The following is a 20,105-nucleotide window of genomic DNA, read 5'->3' as shown; positions in this document are numbered from 1 at the left end:
CGCAGATCAAGTGGTTTGCGCTCGCCGATGCGGGATCGCGTCGGAAAGGGATTATTTATTGAAGATCGCAGGAAGGAAAAGACACATATCTTCATGTGTTAGTGACTTTTAGGAGGGACTTTAGAAGGGGTGGTAGTATACTTTGGTATGTTATTTTTTTATGTTTTTTTTTCTTAAAAAAAAGTTTTTACGTTAAATCTTCTTTATTGTAAACTCTATGCAAAGTTCGTTCGAAAATAAAAGGGACGATATGGGAAGAAATGACGCAGAATTATCCACTTTAAGGTGAAAACTACTTCGAAATGACCTTGAAGTTTGTATTTCCACCGTAATATATCTACTAAAAGATGTTTTTGCAATTTAAATGACTCAGTACGAATAATTACAGTTAAACAAACACTACATCGGACAGAGCAGCAAATTTTTTAAAGTGATTTTTTTTTGTATATTATTACACAAAGTAACTTTATTTTTGTCGGATAAAAAAAAGTACTAAGCCACAACAGTCACTTCATCTTTAGTACCTTAAAGTGTCAGATTTACCATTCGCACAGCTGCACTGGGACGGATTTGTCCGAGGTCAAGTGCTGTTTTGTTGTGCGAGACGGATGAAGGCGACACAGGTGACACCTCACCACCCCTCTTAAAGCATAACACACGCAAAAGAAAGATGACACATCAACTTTAGCAAACGACCACGGGAAGATTCGGTAAAGGGAATAAAAAAAGCTGTAGTTAGCACATTTTGTCCCATCGTCAGCAGTTCCACCAGTCACTTAAAGCTTGGTGCAGTGAGAAAGCGCATCACCACCACCGCCGAGTTCGAGTCGGTGAAGGTTTAGAACCATTTCCACTGCCTGTAAGCTTACAACAACAACACAGGGCTTTGGCCCTGTCAACACAGCTGAAATGGTAAATTGTTATTTAATATTAAATGTTTTTTTTTCATCGCCACTTAACCTTCAAACATGTGCGATCCAGACGGCAGTTAGAGCAGCGGAACAGTTTTGCAAATTCTTTCCTTTCTAGCAAAAAATGTGTAATAGCGTAACGTACACGCAAGGATGCATCGAATCTAGCACGTGCTGCGTAATGTTCGATTTGAATTCCAAACCAAACCGTTAGCGCGCGTTAATCTAACAAGCACGTGTCCACCATGACACACAATACAAACGTTCTACTGCGCGAAGGAAATAACAAATGTTTGCCGATTTTTATTCATTTTGTTTTTTTTTGTTTTTGGTTTTGCCTTCCTTCAATAAAATGTTCAATAAAACCAGGAGGCTATGATAGACGCGGCTACAAGACAGGCCTACTTTTGGGCCACCCTCGACGCAGTATGTCATGGTGTATGGAAAACGCATCATATACTAAACGCATACAAACAGTTTTCAATGCGCTTCACTCTCTCTCTCTCTCTTTCTCGCGCACACACACCGCTGCACGTGGAGTAGTTTTTTGCGTACACCGCACACGCATGCTGCACACGAATTTCGTACGCTCGTGTGCATCATTTGGAAACCGAAACGGTCAGTTTTAGTGGCGCAAGGTTAGACCCTTGAAACCGCATAAATCCATTACGCACGCGCACTGACCGAATTGTGCGATTCTGCAAGTGGCATGAAGAAAAAAAAGCTTCCCAACGAGTCCCATCCGCACAGTGGGATGCGCAGTTTCCGGTGTACCGTTGTTTTTTTTATTTTTTGAACATTTGGAACACAATCAAACATAATTAAATGTAAAGCATGGTGTCTCTCCACGAACATTTCCCAAGGTAATTCTGTTTGCGGATGGACGCAAAAGTGAAACTTCCGCCATGGCGATCACACAACAGATCGGATCAGCAAAACGGTACAATCACTAATCAACTTAATCCCTCTTCCTTTCACGCGCCAGAGGAGAAAATTTGCCACGATTGTTTCGCGTAGTATATTGGTTTTAATTTTCCCATACACTATTTTATTATGATAACAAGATGATCGTGGTTTGATGTTGCATGGTTGTTTTGGGGTAGCGATTTTTTTTTTTTTCGTTTGCTCACGGTAACTACGGCCGCAAGCGATTACGCTAGCGATACTATCAATCTGCACATTTCGAAAGCCAAGTCTTGGGCTTTTTTGAGGTTTTTTTGGTGTGTTTTTTTTGCTGTTGTGTGTGTGTGTGTGTTTGTGTTCATTTTCTATATTTTGTGGACCTCCCCATTTCAACACAGCATTCCGCAACGCACCCGACAAACAGCTGTTGATTGAACCGGAAAGAAACTGAGTGAAAGACGGCTCTCCGAAGCCGAACCTTCCGTGGGACCCTACCGTCCCCACCCTCCTTGACAAGGGGTAGATATCGAGGGGGAGAAAAAGTGAACCAAAAAATATTAAAAAAAAACATCATAATAATAAACCCCCAAAAATCACTGAATCACATAACGGCCGAGGGCTTTTGCCGTAACCATTTCTCAGACGGTAAAAGATTCGTTCGTTTTTTTCCTACTTCTTCTTCTTCTTCGTTTCACGCCAGGTCCGGTCCCTTTTCTTCCGGGTGCCGGGTTTTTTGGGGGTTGCCGTTTGCATACACACAATCCGTGTTCCGATCGGGTGCGCACTCGGAAAAAAACGCTTTGAAGCGAGATATCGGAAAATGGTTCCTTAAATCATCGTTTATGTTTTTGCTTCGGAATCGGATTAAATGCAGGAAAGAAGAAACTAAATCCCCACAAACCCTCCACATATCGTTTTTGGGTACATCACATAATCTCCTCCCCAAACAAAAAACACAAGGCTTACACTCTTCGCTAAACACATTCGACCGGGTGCCGCAATCGCCCTGGAATCCGTACGTAATCGTATAAATGAAAAGCTAAATAAGTGATATTGATAGCCATTCGGCGGTAACATAACGCGGTACGCAGTAAAGTACTAAGTCACTGGCCGTTTCGGGGCGCTGCTGCTTAGGAGCGACCGGCAAGCATTGCATTTCATTGTTTTACTTTCTAAAAAACCCGTTTTGTTTCAATCCGATACCCAGCCTCCACGAATCGGCAATGGCCATTGTGCTGTTGTCACATATGTGTGCGGTGTGGTTAACTGTTACACATTTCTTGTTGGAACACTGTATCTTTTGGTACATAACCGATACACCTCGGTTGGCTTTAAGTAATATTTTCAACTTTTAATTTAGGACATCGTTGACTAACATCTTGCAGCAGGCTGCACTTTACAAGCTTTAAAAAAATCCTTGGAGTTTGTCTATTTTATCGTAAACTTTACTCGTAGATCGTAATACCGATCACAAGTTACAGACCGAAAAACAATTTTAGTGCGCGATTGTCTTGGAACCACATTTTCAAAGTTGGTGGACATTAGAATTTAAAAACGGTTCGTTAGATTTGAACATAATTTACATTTAATTGCCAGTCTTTGTGAGTGAGATTTTAATTTGCCATCAAATGTACTACTATTTGTCTGATATTGAAAATCCGAAAGAATTGCCAAATGTGAAACAAAATTGTTTTTTTATTTGGGGTCTTTTGGAGTCTTGTTTGGGGTCTGTATTTTTTCTCCAAACACCAATAGAACAATCGAAATCCAAGCAATAGTAAACCATCAATTCCAATTGCCACTCTGTCGCTGTCTTTTCACCATCACCGAATCTGTCAAAGTGGCACAATGACAGCGAACGTTAAGTACCTTCTTTGTTCGGTGTTTAAAAACCCCCAAATTCCCCCGCCCGGTATTCAAGCAACGTCCTTGAGGGCTTTCCCTAACACAGATCGGCCGTTAAAATCGGTGACCATGTGCCTAACGTAACTGATCTGCTGAACTATCAGTGTTGATCGGTTGATTAGGATTTCTTCCTTTTACACCGTATTGAGGTTAGGGTTTTTAACTACTAAGTAGTGTGCACTTCTTCTTTTTTTTGGCTGCTGACCTTTTGCATTTCCTTCTGCCTCTGACCGTTTGGCTGGCTAATCGTAACGAATTTAAAATTGGCTACGCATCGTTTCTTGCGACATGTTAGCGACACACATTTTTCGAACTGAGCTGACCTTTCCTATCATTAGAAAAGTTAGCTACTACTCCACACTCCGCAACTCCACGTAGGACGGATGTAAAGATGCGAACTGATCGTTTGATCGAGTTTGAACATTATCACCAAACCCCAATGTGATATGCTTTGCGCACACACGCAGGATACTATCAAGGATTGCTACTACTTTTAATCGATCATCAGAGATTGTAGTTTAAGTAAGCAGGACCGGAACGTATCAGTAGACACAGGTGACCAAGATAAGATACTTGGCATGCCTTGCGTGTGTACTAAAGTTATGAGCGCGATTGAGATTGTGCAACACCATTCTGGTGGCCCTTGATATCCATCCGTAACCATTATTACCTCGGCAAGACGCCCCACAAAACTTGCATTTGTCATTCGTTACAAAACAATCCTTCCGCATGGTTTCGGTTCGCCCCCTTTTTCCCCCCTCCTCCCGATTGCAGGTCCAAAATTCCTTTCGGTAGCCCTTTTGCACGGAATGCGATATATTGCATGAAGATGGTGCTTGCTACACCATCCACCGACTATACACTGACTGCACTGTATCATTATGGTCGGGTTGCTTGCTTGTGGCCAGCTGACGTCACGCTAACTCCCAAGTCGCGTGTGTCGTACTTGTTTGCACGAATCCGGTACCTATACTGGCTGGCCACCTTCCTTTCGCTAACCGATCTCGTCGTCTTGGCCCTTTTGTTTGGTGCTGTCTGATCGTTTCACTATTATTCACCAAACAACACACACACACACACACACACACGCACATGACATCCCGCCCGGAGGCCCTTCATTCGGTGCACCACCACGGTGGTGGGTTTGTGAGTTCCTGTTTTGCATGAGCCATAATTACGCTTTGCTTGACCCAAAGCGATATGCCACCTTACCATTAGATAGCGACACGGATGAAAATGTTTAGAAGGTGAAGGCAGTGCACACAACATTGCATGCGCTGTATGAAAATGATCTATAGTTAAAACCCTTACGATCGGAATCAATCAACGCTCCGACGCTGGCAGCTTTTATTCGTAAAGCCTTTTGTACGTAATTACGTAAAAAGTAAATAGTGTCCCGTCCTGTTCCATTCTTGGCTAGCACTCCAAACGAAATTGATATCCTTCTAATGGTGTTTGTTTTTACACAAGCTCGAAATAATCTACACAGAAAAAGGCATCTCTCGATACTTCTTCTTAACTATCGAGCATACGTAAAATTGTTGCCATATTACGCCACCAGAACCAACCAGAAAAGGTGTCGTCTTTGATGCTTGCCGGAATACATAATCAAAACTTTACGGTGCCGTAGCTTTTCTTGCCTAACGCGTTACTCTCAGCAGATCGTTTAGCGATGGTTTAATGACAACATTGTTGACAAAGATTCACGTCTTCATCATCGCTTCATCATCTTTATTTGGTTCTGTGTCTCGGTAACACTTGGCCGAACAAATTGCGCTGCCAGGCAGGTATGCAGCAGACAAGCAGCAAAGCAGAAGACAACCGATTAAAGTGGACTGTCGGGTCTTAACGTTTCCCCTCGATCTCTCTCCCTCTCCCTTTCGATTCTGGAAGAACATCAAAGGTTGTCTGAAGAATGCTAATAATACCGATCTAGCCGTCACGGGTCTGCAAATCCATCCCTTGGATTCTTCCAATGACGTTACACTTGCCGCACGCAAAAACGGCTCGGTGGATAAACAGACGACACAGATGTCCGCATCGGGAACACACCTTCCACCAATAGTGTACACACGTTCGTGTATGTGCGGTTGAGATCATTTCAAGAGTAGTTCCTCGTTGCATGACCGTGACCCCTCGTGTAAACAGCGTAAAGATCTTGCCGTTCTCATCCACACCAAACGCGAACCACTTCAAATCTGGTTTGTTCACCAAACCTGCGCTGGGGTTTGTTATGTCCGGCAATGGGTCCGGTCACGAGCATACCTATCATTCCAGTACGACAATCATTTGATTATGTCCACACGTGTTTACATTAAAATCAAATAGCCAAAAACCCGCTAAGTAAATTAACGATTACTCTCTAAAACGTTGATCGGATGTATTTTTCTTCTGAGCCTTTCAAGGCAATCATTTTCCATACCAACTTTTAGCTCTAAAGGAATGTTTCTTAATTAATTGGACAACTGGTGTGGCTCAAAACAGAACTGCTCCTACATCTCAATTCAGAGAAATTTGCACTCACTCACGCTTTCTGTTGTGCTGTGCGATCTCCGATGGATAGTGAAAGTGTTACAAGACCTTCAAATTATCTCCTCACGATTTGACACATATGTTTCTCAATATCCGTTTCATGAATGTGAACAACCGAACAAAAGCGGAATTTTAAATTCGTATTCGCGATAGGCAGCCAAATACATTCACTGATCGTTCAATGAATGATTGAGAATTTCTCTCAGCGATAAACATTCTGAAGATGTGTTTCGTATGTTTATTCCTTTATGACACGTATAAAACGAGTGGTAAATGAAAAAAAATAGATTTGTAAGTTTAAGAGAAAATATTCCGTTCACTGATCGCCCCCTTCAATCGCCACCTCCACAACCGCCTTACGATAGAATGCACCGTCCGATACGTACTGCTTCAGTGCATTCGCCACAAAGCTTTCAAGCGTCGTGGACAGCGACAGCTTCTTTATCACATCGTATTTAAACTGCGCCACATTAACATCGTTGTCCATCCTACGGTTCAGCAGCAGCTCATTGAAGCCGGCAGTGTTCTGGAAGAACTGCTGTCCCCAGCGATGATCGACTATGGCGGAGAGTAGTTTCAATGCCGCCATCTTTATGTTGGGGAACGGAACCTTAAACAGATCGTGCACCATCTCAAGGTCTTGGCTGTCTGTCATGGCTTCGTACCATTCTTGGGTAATGCTCCTGTGGGAAGATATCGGTTAAGTTTCCCGGGGCTAAATTATCGTTGCTATATCGGCCGTCGTATACTTACGAGATCATATTATCAATCGGCTCGTTGCCTCCCGATAGTAGATTTGTTAGGCACTCGATCAACCGGACCTTGTAAGCTTCCAGCGTTGAGTGTAGTACGCCCGGAAATTCTTTCAAGAACTTTTCCATCTTTGCCTTTTGATAGTTGAGAAAAACTTTTCCTTCATTTGTAGAGCCAACCATACCTGGAAATTGAACCACATTTTAGCAAAAGTTTATTTTATCTGAAAACCAAAGAAATATTAATTTCAATTGTATACCTAGACAGTCGTACGCGATGGCCATCAACATCGGATCTTCCGGTGATGTCAACTCGAAAATGAATTGTACCCATTCGGGGTATCGGGCAAGAAACAAAGCCGGCTGTATTAGTGCCGCACTGGCCAGAAACTTCAACGCATTTGGCAACACGAAGCGCGCATACGGTGTTACTTTGTCCGGGATAAAGCTTGTGCACACCTTCCGGAACAGATCGTGCGCCTCAACATAGTCATACCCTTCCTTGGTGGTCAGCAATTGGGTCAGAATCTGTAAAACGCTCGTTTGGAGCAGGACGTCATCCTTGTCGAGATCGATCAGCGCGCGTTTAATGATAGGATCCGCAACGGGCAGATACGCTGGATGCTGCTCAACTATGGTGCACGCTAATTCATACACACGACATCGAACCGTTTCGTCAGATGTTAGCACCGACAGCAAATTCTTCTGTACGGCAGGTTCGGTAAAAATCGGTGGCAAACATATTACCAACACATTCAGCAATGTGTTCACGAATACCTCCTTCATTGGCAGACAGTGCAGAATAATTAGCTGAATGTTGTTCGTCGATATTGCGGCTGAATTGTATACCATGGCGGCAGAGCCACGCAAGCCGAACTGCTTCACCGTGTTCTTTGGATGGGTCAGACATCGTTCGATAAACTGATCAATAACTACCGATCCTTTGGGGTAAAACTCCAGCGCTTTGTCGTAGATGATACGCGAAGCTGTTGTGTGTTGATCGCTAGAATGATCAAAATATTCATCAGCCGGGTTTTCCTTCACGAAGTATAAAACTTACCTGTTTGCATCGGCCAAAAACTTGAAGAGGCCCTCGGAGCACAGCATAACTTCGTATATTTCCTTATCTATATCATCTAGCTTGCTTTCCAGCGCGTCCAAACTGTTGGTGCGAGTCTCTTTAATGGCCAAATGGCGCATTAATTGTTCCAGCTGGTTCACATCCATGATTATTGACGAAAATATTCACAAAAACGCAGAAATAATCATTCTTCACTAAACAAAACACTTGTCATTCCAGTTGACATTTCTACAACGGCTCAAGCTGCATAGAGACCGGGTAGGAGTTCATGCGGTATTTTGGCAATAGGAAAAATAGTGAATTTCACATGCCTTTCGAACGGTGAAATTTTATTATCTCAAAAAAATGGTTCTTTCGAATCGCTTGGTGGGTAAGTTTTGTTTAAAACTGCAAAAGAACTGTGCTGTAAAGAAAAGAAAACAATTGTGCGTGAACTGCGAGATGGCTTGTGATGCACTGTATATTTTCGAAGCAGTGTTAATATTTTGTCCAAATCATATTCCATAGTCCAAATCTCGAATTTCATTTGACAGCAACATCAAACGTAAACAACTGATTATTTAGGAAAAAAAAATTGTATATCCGTGCCGTATTCGTCATCGTTTTGGTTGAACTATATTGGTTAGGTAGTTTTAAGTAAAACAACTTTAACTTGGTGTTCTATAAACACTTTTTGCGCGTTTTGTGTTGTGGTAACTTAAGGAGCAATAAATTGATTTGGTCGCATTATCTCTCTGGTCCCCATTACGCGAATTAGCCAGAACAGCTGCTTGCAAAACTTGTTCCGCTTGCGGGTCGGTTGCAGCAAAATGATACACAGTTTGTTTATCGTAAACAGTAGCGGGTATGTAAAGGAATGCACTCCTCTTTCGAGTGTAGTTAACAACAATTTTATTATTCACAGCGATGTGTTTTTGGAGAAACATTGGCGCAGTGTTGTATCACGCACCTGTGTGTCCTACTTTCTCGATGTTCATCGGGAATCAGCCAATGTACGTATGTAGATAGACATCGATCTGCTTCAGCACACTAATTCAATTTTTGCTTTACAGAACGTACCACCAGTGCTTTCCACTCCCCATCATTACCTGGTTTCAATTCAACGCAATGGAATCTCGCTTGTAGCCGCCTGTAAGCAGGAGTTTCCACCACTGTTTGTGATTGAATTCCTACACCGTGTAGTGGACACTTTCGAGGACTACTTTTCCGAATGTAATGAAAATGTCATCAAGGAAAACTACGTGATCGTGTACGAGCTGTTGGACGAGATGCTAGATAACGGGTTCCCACTCGCAACGGAGTGCAACATATTAAAAGAGCTTATCAAACCACCGAATATTTTGCGCACGATTGCCAACTCTGTCACGGGGAAATCCAAGTACGGTTCAAGTGTTCTGGTTTGCTGGCAATGAAGGTATAATTTTCTTTTCTTTTTTTTGTTTCCGTTGTAGCATCAGCGGCACACTTCCTTCCGGTCAATTGTCGACAATACCATGGCGACGCACCGGTGTCAAGTACACGAACAACGAGGCGTATTTCGACGTTGTGGAAGAAGTCGATGCTATTATAGATAAGAATGGGCAAACTATCTTCGCCGAAATTCAGGGCTATGTATGATCTGTCGCTGTTCCGTCCGTCACACGGGCAAATATTCATACAATTTACTTACCCTTCACAGATTGACTGTTGTATAAAGCTCAGCGGTATGCCAGATCTGTCCCTTTCGTTCATGAATCCACGTCTCTTCGACGATGTATCATTCCATCCGTGCGTCCGTTTCAAACGCTGGGAATCGGAGCGAATCTTGTCATTCGTACCACCCGACGGTAACTTTCGACTAATGTCATATCACGTCGGTTCCCAGAACATTGTCGCCATTCCCATCTACGTTCGTCACAATCTTGTGCTTAAATCTGGCGAACAGTCCCGGCTGGACATTACCGTTGGACCGAAAACGACAATGGGACGGTCGGTGGAAGGTAGGTGAAGGAATATTGGTAAACTGGAGGATGTAAAATTAATAATGTTTCTTTCACTGTCGCGTCAGGTGTAAAGCTGGACATTTGCATGCCCAAAGCAGTGACAAACTGCTCGTTGGTAGTAAATCAGGGCAAGTACACATACGACACGGTGAACAAGATTCTTCACTGGGACGTTGGCCGGATCGATGCGGCGAAGCTGCCAAATATTCGTGGAACGGTAAAACAAATTTCTTTTCCTTTTCCAATTAAAGCTCTACAATTTAATCATTTTGTAAAATCTCCGTAGGTTTCTGTTGCGTCCACTAACTCTACTCTCGAAACCACAATTGACAGGTACGTAATACATTTCACTCTTCGAACGCTACATTCGATTAACTTTCTCCCGTTGTGTTTCCTTTCGTTCAGAGTACACTTCACCATCTCACAGATGGCAGTTTCCGGGCTGAAGGTGAATCGGTTGGACATGTACGGCGAAAAGTACAAACCCTTCAAAGGTGTAAAGTATGTGACGAAGGCAGGCAAATTCCAAATACGCATGTAAGCCTGCGCTGTTGTCTTGCTTTAAGCAAAACCTTCTAATTAAGGCTCAGCGACGAAACAATGAAACCGAAACCAGTAACAGGTTCGTACAATAATTTGATTACCTTTATTACCCTTATTGCTCGGTGCGTTCGTTCTGTTTTTTTGGTGTGAGATAAGAAAGAAAATTGTGTTAATTCTCCACCTTTCCACCGTTCCTCTCGTCGTAATGTAATGTTAATAACATAAATATGTAGCAATCGCTGTGAGGAGGTGCATTTATGAAACGGACGTTCTCCACTAAGATGTGCCTTTTGTTATGTACCATTCCCGTTAATCTTTGGTATCACTACTACCAGCATTAAGTTTGTTGTAGATTGTTTAGGTATTTTAGGCTCGGAAATTGATACGATTGACTGCAGAAGCTAGCATCCTCATGCTGCGAAGGTTTGTAAGGTGTATAGAACTGTCCACTTCTAACCGTGCCGGCGGGATGATGCGCATGGTGATGATGATGATGCTGCAGTTGTGATACGACAGGAGAGAAGATAGAACTCAACGTAGAAAATGACAAGGAGTACGGTGTGTCCGGTTTTTCTACCCCAAACCCAAGCCCGCTTGCTGCGGGAATGGCACCGGGATGAAAGAAGTCTTCCGCCTTGGCATTACTTCCACTGCCCGACGTTGCACTACGCTCGTTCCGGCGGAACTTTGCCCGTCGGTTCTGAAACCAAACCTGCAGAAGAGTGTTTTGAATTATCACTTATTTATACAGCTTAATCAAATTGATCCTACCTGAACTCTGGCCTCACTAAGACCAACTTTGTTCGCTAGTTCCTCTCGCACGAACGCGTCGGGATAGTGAGTTTTTTCGAAAATCTTCTCCAACGCCGTCAACTGGTTGGTGGTGAATGTGGTCCGATTGCGCCGTGGTTTTTTCAGTGAGCACGCTTTTGACTGCATGTGCATGTCGGGTTTGTGCAGGCTGTCTTCCAGCTCTGTTTAAAAGGCAAAAATAATGTAATTAAGTAATTTCTTCTTAATGCTTTCTAGCAAAGCAACAACAACAAAAACTCGTTTCCGATGTTTATAAATGATTGTCACTTAATACGCAAGCCCAGAACGACATGGGCGATTAATGTTTGTGCTAATTTAATTTACTTTACACGCACGATTAAACGTATCGCGCACCTACTGTTTCTCAAACCGACCATTAATTCACACCAAAAGATGAATCCTCAACATGTTCTTGCGCTGCTCTTACAGAACACTGGCCACCAACAACCCATAACGCAAGTCTGTTTACTGTGGCACACTTTATGTGTCACAACAAAACCACAATCATGATGATTGACGGGCCAGAAGCCCTGGGAACAAAGGGAAAACGGAGCGCTTAAACTTAGAAGGTTTTGCTGTCGGCTTTTTGAGGGCGATTCGATGTTCAGAAGCACGTGCATAAAATGATAAACAAACATAATCTGGTTTATGGCGCATGCATCCAGGCACACATACAACCCCTTTCCGATGATTGATGAGCATTTACGCGCTTTGTTACTATTTATATGATAATTAAATCGTTATAATTGGAGACGTAGGTTATTAACAAACTAATGCTGTATGCTACAGGAACAAAAAATTAAGTTCTTTGTTCAAGTGTGATCAACGCTTTTTAAAAAATCATTTCACACGTTGACACGGTTGATGAAACTAAAAATAAAACATCACCATTCAAACAAACTAACCCTTCTCCCTCGGGAGACACTGTGTATCCAGTAAAACCAGTAAAAAGTCACCAATTAAATAATTTACCTTCCCCACGAATGTTCTTTCCAACATCTTCGTGAACCAGAACAACAGCAAAAAAACCGAGACTGTACTTGAAACTAGCCTCGTTAAAATGATCATGAACCAGTAAGGAACTTTTCGGGGGGGAGAAGGGTTTAAAGATCTTGAACCAAAGAGTTCCCTTAAGCAGCACCATTGCCAAAGACGGAAAACCTGACTGACATGAGTGTCTTGACTGACTGCTGGAAATCGGCTGAAGCGGAGACAGTTTGAAAGCGATACACATGACTTAATCCCAACAAATCAGATCATTTTACAACTCACTAAACCGTAACAACAGCCACTCTTCTCATCTCAGCGGGTAACGGGTGGGGGGGAGCATCTTTTTTATCCTGGCCCCGGAAGATCTATTCTTGTTTTCTCTCTCGCAAGCAGCCGCCGGTTCCCGGTTGGTGACGAGTTCCCGTCATTAGTGGATCTGCTTGCAGTGTCATTCGGTGCGGTTCGCTTCAAACGATTTTCACCACACACACACACACACACGCGCGCCCCAGTGCAAAGGGAAAACATTTGGGTTTAAGGGCTTACGGTAGAGAAGCGCCAGATGAGCCGCCGGGATCAATGACGGATGGTGAATTATGAATGTGAGAAACGCGCTAGTGAAGCCACAACTGGAAGCAATAAAAAGGGAAGAAACGAAAGATTGCGAAAGTGTGGGTAATTTCTTTTTTTGCAACCGAGACTGCAATTTCTGGAAGAGATGAATGATCACTGGAGATAGGTCGATAGGGGTTTCGATCGTAAATTGAGGGGAAAGACAACTAAATCACAAACATTGCCCAAATTGCTTTGTCCTGACCTAAATTCTTGCTTTTTGGGAAATTTTACATAAAGCTTTCAATTACTGAGCAATAACTTCAGAAATTCGCAATAAAAGGGATAAAACAGTACTGTCTTGTGGCGATTCGGTCAGACATATGAATGAGCTCACAAAAACCTTGATAAACACTATGATCGTATTGAAAAACCTCACACTATTTCTCCATTTCTTTTTGCCTCCATAATCTCAGTAAATTGAAAATTTCAAAGTCGTCGATTGAACTGCCTGCAATGGAATTTTAATATAGGAATGAAAACTGCTGATTACCAGAAACAACTGTGTGATACATCACGGTCATGTCAACCGTTCCAGCACGCTTGTTAGTTGGTTCACTTCCGCTTCGACTGTTTTTTCTTCCCTAGATCATAGTTTTCCCTTCTACATTTAAACCGTACACTATTCTACCATATCCACAAAGATCGAAAATTTCGTCCTGCAATCCTTTCTACCTACTGTTGCACGGTAGGCTAGACAAGAAAACGACAAAGTAAAAGACCGCAACAAGCGATCGTAGCGCGATCGTACATGCATTTCCTTGTACAACGGAAATGTAGCTCAACTGCATTTTTTTTCTCCTTCGTATGCAAACGATTGGTACGAGTTGAGAAGAGAAAATGAATAGCAAATGCATAGAAAAACGATTTCTGCAGTAAGCGAACTGTTGGGAAAATCTTGTCCGAATATAGCAATTTATGGTTTTGCTCTCCTGATTGATTGAGACAGGCATCTTTTTGCTTGCCCGATTTGTGGTTCATTTTCATATTTTCTTTTTTTGCAATAAAACGTTCCATAAAATTATATCCACACTTTATTGCACATTAAACGCTTAATATGCTCAGTTAGCTTTCTATTTCAAATAAGAAATTAATTGTACTTAAGTGTTATCATTTTGTGAGACACTTTTACACACCAATTACTCGGGTATCTTGCACAACACAGCTAGTAAGGTTATAATTTTTAATAGAAATTTTTAATACCACATATCACACCGAATTCTCACGCACGCACGGGCACTCTGTAGGCAAAAGGGTCGCATTTATGGGACGTTTCTTTTTTGTCCGCTTCTTGTTCGCGCTACACTAAAACAACCACGGTGGCACCCCATATGACGAGGAGATGACTTTGCTTACGCGTCTTGTGTCACTGCATCCGCATATCCTCGAAACGAACCCGACAGCTTCACGCAAACCGACGGAAGATCGGACGGACGAATGGCGCAACGGTTTGGTGATATTATGGGTGAATTATTTTTGGAACAATCAATCCCAATTACGACGGAAGCCTGTTGAAATGTCCTCATCTGTATCTTCACCACGCCACGCGTGTGTTTTGCGTTCCTCTACCATCTCCGGTACGTACCACCGTTCGGTTTCGGTGTCCCATTTCAAAGGAAAAGATAAATTTTTCCACTCTCTCCCTGTGCGTTTTGCTCTTTTTTTTACTACTTTTTCCCTGGTAGTACGCGAAAGGGGTAAAACATGTCTCTCGCAAGAACAACGAACGATTTATTAAAAAAAGAACGTGTAAAAAAAACTTCAACAAACAAAAACCTGTAATTGCATAAGTTTAAACACATTTAATGTTTTATTTTTTTCTCCTCCTAGTGGAGATCAGCTGCTATGCAAGGAAGGTAAAACATTTCCCGGACGAAACAAAGCGGACGATCGTTAGAGATGTTGTCGTTTGAAATATCATAATGATCGCACGACAATGTATGCTGCGCAGTGATCTCCACAACTTCATCATGCGTTTTCCCCAGTTTTCTTCGCCTGTTTTCACTGTTCCAATCATTTCTCGGAAAAGGTAATAAATGAGCTTTAAATATGACTCACTTTGTGCCTGCTGGTTCGGCAGCATGCAGCGGATTGATTGATTTTCGGAAAACTCGTTCATTTCCACCCTTGAAGGTAGGGTTTTCGGTTGTGATAGTTTTATGTTTTTTGGAAATTTTTGAGCATATCAGAAGAATCGAACTCTGGTCAGCATACGAGAGAAACACTAAGCATAATCTGCAAACGACAAACGGAACGAAACCTGTGTGACGCAAAGTCACTCGTGTAACGTCATATCATTCGCTCCTGAAAATTAACATGCCATCAACAATTAGTTGCGACCGTGTCCATGTTCCGCCGAGATGTCATTCCACAACCCAGATTAGTTCGCCGGTACAAAACACGATCATCGTTTGCCAGATGTTTTTTCCGCCCCGCAGCAACTTGTGGCTACATCAATCCTTCGTGCTCATGTACCGAAGTTGTAAATTATTGCTCGTTACTATCATCACCGTTGCGGTTGTAGGCACATTTTACCAGAAACATTGTCCTACAACCGGGTACGATTGGAATGTTTAGTATCAAAAGAAAATACTTTGATTTTGTGTAGAAGTTTTTTTATGTCAACTGTTCACTTGACGTTACAAGGACATATTTTTTTTAAATGAAATTAATAATTATAATGGCGGCATGGGTTAAATTGGATCTACATTTTCATCCTAATGGTGTGACTTTTTATTAACTAATTCTCATAATTGGACTGAAATTAACCACCACTGGAAATTGACCACTCTTGGTGCTGCGTTAATCTTGAACCTGCAGCTGTAAATTATTCACATGCTGTGTTCGTCTTTTGTGTAAATAAATTTGTGATTAATACAGAGTTTTTTATGAGCCAAACATTAAAAAATGAACTAAATTTGAATGGTGATAAAAAACAAAACAAATGAATTTAATTGAATGAAGCCAATTTTGCAGGAATCTTTCGTTTAATAGATGACTTCTAGAAAACGAAACAAATTATCGGAATTGATCCTACTTTTAGGCATTTTGTCTAAAGACTTCTGTCCTATGCATCAGAGTACCAATGGAAGACTTGATCTTTGGTAAAGTACTATCCTTATTAAATCGGAAAGAATTTTTCTATTGGATCCTTTAGTCTTTGTGGCAATCGTCTACTGATCACTTGCCTCGACTTCCACCTAACAAAGCCCATGCTGACCAGGTACGTCTTCCGTATCTCGTCGATTGTTTCTATCTCCAGCCGATCTTCAATTGATCTTGATCTTGAGCAAAATTTTTGTTTGAATTTGAATTTGTTGACAATAACAAAAAACAATAAAAAAATAAAAAAATCTAAAATTTTGAAAATTTACTTAGGCTATAGCCTTAGTTTTTTTTTGAATAATTTTGCAAAATTTTATAAATTGATTTATTTTAATGCCAATTGATTGAAATAGGTTTCTTTTCACTCAAATAATGCTTTAAATTAAAAAAAGCATAAAAAATCAGAAAAAAAATTCAAAAAAATTTTCCACTCGAAAATTTCATAAGGCTTACCCCTTGCCATTTTTTTGAGCAATTTAGCAAAATTTAAAAATTTGTTTTATTTTCATGCGAAATTGTTGCAATAAGTTTCTTTTCACTCAAATAATGCTTTAAATTAAAAAAAGCATAAAAAATCAGAAAAAAAGTTCAAAAAAATTTTCCACTCGAAAATTTCATAAGGCTTACCCCTTGCCATTTTTTTGAGCAATTTAGCAAAATTTAAAAATTTGTTTTATTTTCATGCGAAATTGTTACAATAAGTTTCTTTTCACTCAAATAATGCTTTAAATTAAAAAAAGCATAAAAAATCAGAAAAAAAATTCAAAAAAATTTTCCACTCGAAAATTTCATAAGGCTTACCCCTTACGTTTTTTTGGGAAATTTTACAAAATTTAAAAAATTGTTTTATTTTAATGCGAATTTGTTGCAATTAGTTTCTTTTCACTCAAATAATGCTTGAAATTAAAAAAATAATAAAAAATAATAAAAAAATGTAAAAAATCTATAAATTTGTCAATCTACTAAGGCTCATTTTTGCACCAATGTTTGTCTATAACTCGGTCGGTATCCAATGGATCGCCAATCTTTAACCTGTGGTCGATAGATGGCACCAATGGCTACATTTTCTTCTTGGACGGCCATGCCCTCAGATGTCTGTGCCAGAAGTTATTCGAGGAACCAAGTTCCATACCCTGTTTGAGAAAATGTAAAATTGTCCTCATTTTTGCACCAATTTTTGTCTATAACTCGGTCGGTATCCAATGGATCGCCAATCGTTAACCTGTGGTCGATAGATGGCACCAATGGCTACAGTTTCTTCCTAGACGGCCATGCTCTCAGATGTCTGTGCCAGAAGTTATTCGAGGAACCAAGTTCCATACCCTGTTTGTGAAAATGTAAAATTTTCCTCATTTTTGAGTTATTTTGCAAAATTTTAAAAATCGACTTATTTTAATGCGAATTTGTTGCAACTAGTTTCTTTTCACTCAAATAATGCTTTAAATTAAAAAAAAGAATAAAAAATCAGAAAAAAATTTCTAAAAAATTTTCCACTCGAAAATTTCATAAAGGCGCCTGGCAATGGTGTATTTTGCAAGCGCAAAATTTTGCAAAGCACTCAAATCACATTTGCAAAGACTAAAATCTCTTTTGCAAGCGTGAGTTCGTTGCCAACTTATTTGCTTTTGCAGTTACGGTAACTCACGTAATCACTCACGGTGTCGCTATGACAACATACACTCGGTAAGCGAACTGACAGTTGTTTGCAAATTGCAAGAATTTTTGTGCGCTTTCCAGGTTTCTTGCAAATGCTTGCAATTTGCAAGAATGTCATGAGAGCCGTAAATCCTGCAATTTGCAGACTTTTGCACTCGCCGTTGCCGGGCGCCTTTACGTTTTTTTTTGTGAAATTTTGCAAAAAAATTTAAATTGTTTTATTTTAATGCCAATTGGTTGCAATAAGTTTCTTTTCACTCAAATAATGCTTTGAATAAAAAAATAATAATTTTTTTTAAAATCAATAAATTTGAAAAATTCCTAAGGCTACAGCCTAAACATTTTTTTCGGAAATTTAGCAAAATTTTCCGCAAACGCGACAGTTGCTAAGCATGTAGTGACGCGGTGAGAAGACACAATGCGGGACGACCTTCCACCACTAAGTGGATGGGACCTCTTATGAAAGTTCACTAAAATTAGTTCCTTTTTGATGAATACATTCTAGGGTTGTTCTACTCCGAATTTAATTTACTCCGAATTTTCTTCCGAATTTAATCGGAAAATGTTCAACAAAAAATTGAATCAACATTTTCCGCAATTTTTAAAGCATGTGTCAATTTACGTAAACTTATAAGAAATATCTAGTTATGGAGGATACTTTTAAAGTAATAAAACAAGTTCATACCATCTTTATCTGCCGACACTGCTGTGGTTGATTCCGGCGGTACCATCGCACCAGCATCCGATGTACTGGATGTACTATTCAACTGCAGCAAATTGCTCATTAAAAATCGATCCTTTACACCATGTCGCGATTTTTTATCCACACTTGCAGCGACCGAGTTGTTTAGTCCGGTCGTTGCATCTCCATCGATGGTTAGGCCACCGAACCCAAGTTCCACGTTACTACCTTCGTAGATCAGCGAGGATCGATGATCGGTTGGCATTAACCGATTGCCGCCAAACGGATGATGTCCTGGCGCGAGGGAAAGCTCACCGGTGGCGCTTGTAGCGTAATATCGACCGGTTGGATCGGAAATGGACGGAGACACATTGTTACAGTTGGGCACGATCACTTTACTACTCTGGTCACTGTTTCCGCCGAGCGAAAGATCATTGTTGGGCACGGTAATGTTCGATGGACAGCTCGGCGACACATCATACCACACAGTGCCGGGCGGTGGCTTACTGTGAAATTGTTCCTGCGGGCCAACCGTTGCACCTTCAAGGATGCAACTTGAACCACCCGACTCGTCATAAGTTCCCGCTGTCACGGCCGTACCGTAGCAGTTCATGATTGCGTGAAATGAATCCCGTATGTTTGCCAATTTCACTCAAAGCACCCTTTTTTTTTTTAAAATCTCACTCGTACTAATCGGTCACACACACTTTTCGCTTTCCATTACTTTTCACACAAGAACCACATGCATTTAGCATTCGCTTCAAAACATTAATGAGCTAATTATTTAATTTCTTAATTGTTACACGCTTGTTCACTCCCCCCACACAGGGATCACACACAAAAACATAAATGCGCGCGCGCGCGCCCGCACGGACACACATTTTAGGCGGCTCGGCTCACAAAACATTCCCACTGGGCTTATGCACTTCCAGTGCACTGCGGTTGCTGCACTTCCCAGGTTCCTCTCGATCGCAACATAATGTCGTGTCTGCTTCGCACAACAGTTCTCTTTCGATAATTAAAATCAAATGTGTTGCAGTGGTTTATTTTATTTTTACAGTGACTTCCATGCGCACAGCGCCTAAAATCAATATACGTATAGCGTAGTGAAAGGGTGTTTTTGCTTCCAAATTGTCTGGCTAAAATTTGAATGTTTATTTTCAAACATTTATTTTCTTTCTTAGTTTTTGGAATTTTACCAATACTATCAATCTTTGTGGTTGCAAAATTTGGTTCAAAAAATGCGATGCTACACGCATATGAATTGCACGCACTGTACCAATGCACGCACCATCGCAAAGGCGAACATTCGTTCTAAATGCTCCTCCTATTTTCTAACGCATCGATAATTGGTGCTCGCTCCTCCCCCTCGTAAAATGAATTTGTCGACGAAGCTTCGTTTTCCTCGACAATCTAATGAAGTGCATACGATCACACCTAGATGGCGCTTTCAACAATGACTCTAGTGAAACCGGGAAGTAGTGACCTTATACACTAACAAGCCGTGAAGCACACAGGATCTTGAAAAGATATCGGCCACGTGGAAGCTAACATCAATTACCAGGACATAGAGAAGGATCAAACAAAAGCATTATTTTAACTGGTAAAGAAAGTCGTTCTACAATTTCAAACATATTA

At 41.1% G+C, this 20,105-nt stretch overlaps 3 protein-coding genes across 4 annotated transcripts; 1 reads left to right on the top strand and 2 right to left on the bottom strand.

Annotated features, from left to right (window-relative positions):
• Nucleotides 1-6,475: 6,475 nt before the first annotated feature.
• LOC125762367 (26S proteasome non-ATPase regulatory subunit 5) lies at nucleotides 6,476-8,327 on the bottom strand. The gene is made up of 4 exons (XM_049424368.1): nucleotides 8,064-8,327; nucleotides 7,264-8,006; nucleotides 7,005-7,188; nucleotides 6,476-6,934 (listed from the first exon to the last, which is right to left on the bottom strand). The coding sequence occupies exons 1-4, from the start codon at nucleotides 8,228-8,230 to the stop codon at nucleotides 6,568-6,570; spliced, it is 1,461 nt and encodes a 486-aa protein (XP_049280325.1). The 5' UTR covers nucleotides 8,231-8,327; the 3' UTR covers nucleotides 6,476-6,567.
• A 287-nt stretch (nucleotides 8,328-8,614) lies between these two features.
• LOC125762368 (AP-3 complex subunit mu-1) lies at nucleotides 8,615-15,912 on the top strand. 2 transcript variants are annotated; one of them, XR_007418209.1, is made up of 9 exons: nucleotides 8,615-8,928; nucleotides 8,989-9,076; nucleotides 9,137-9,462; nucleotides 9,536-9,695; nucleotides 9,763-10,063; nucleotides 10,132-10,283; nucleotides 10,353-10,399; nucleotides 10,472-10,688; nucleotides 14,855-15,912. XR_007418209.1 is itself a non-coding variant. In XM_049424369.1 (8 exons), exons 1-8 carry the CDS (start codon nucleotides 8,894-8,896, stop codon nucleotides 10,605-10,607), a joined length of 1,245 nt encoding a protein of 414 aa, XP_049280326.1. In that variant the 5' UTR covers nucleotides 8,615-8,893; the 3' UTR covers nucleotides 10,608-10,724. The 2 variants fall into 2 exon arrangements, 1 of the variants encoding a protein (XP_049280326.1); XM_049424369.1 differs by lacking the exon at nucleotides 14,855-15,912 and having other exon boundaries at nucleotides 10,472-10,724.
• LOC125762369 (short stature homeobox protein 2-like) lies at nucleotides 10,774-19,934 on the bottom strand. Its single transcript, XM_049424370.1, has 3 exons — nucleotides 18,471-19,934; nucleotides 11,381-11,583; nucleotides 10,774-11,321 (listed from the first exon to the last, which is right to left on the bottom strand). The coding sequence occupies exons 1-3, from the start codon at nucleotides 19,078-19,080 to the stop codon at nucleotides 10,947-10,949; spliced, it is 1,188 nt and encodes a 395-aa protein (XP_049280327.1). The 5' UTR covers nucleotides 19,081-19,934; the 3' UTR covers nucleotides 10,774-10,946.
• Nucleotides 19,935-20,105: the final 171 nt, after the last annotated feature.

Source organism: Anopheles funestus, chromosome 2RL (genome assembly GCF_943734845.2).
Source record: "Anopheles funestus chromosome 2RL, idAnoFuneDA-416_04, whole genome shotgun sequence".
NCBI classification, from domain to species: domain Eukaryota; kingdom Metazoa; phylum Arthropoda; class Insecta; order Diptera; family Culicidae; genus Anopheles; species Anopheles funestus.
This window is presented reverse-complemented; position numbering and strand designations above follow the sequence as displayed.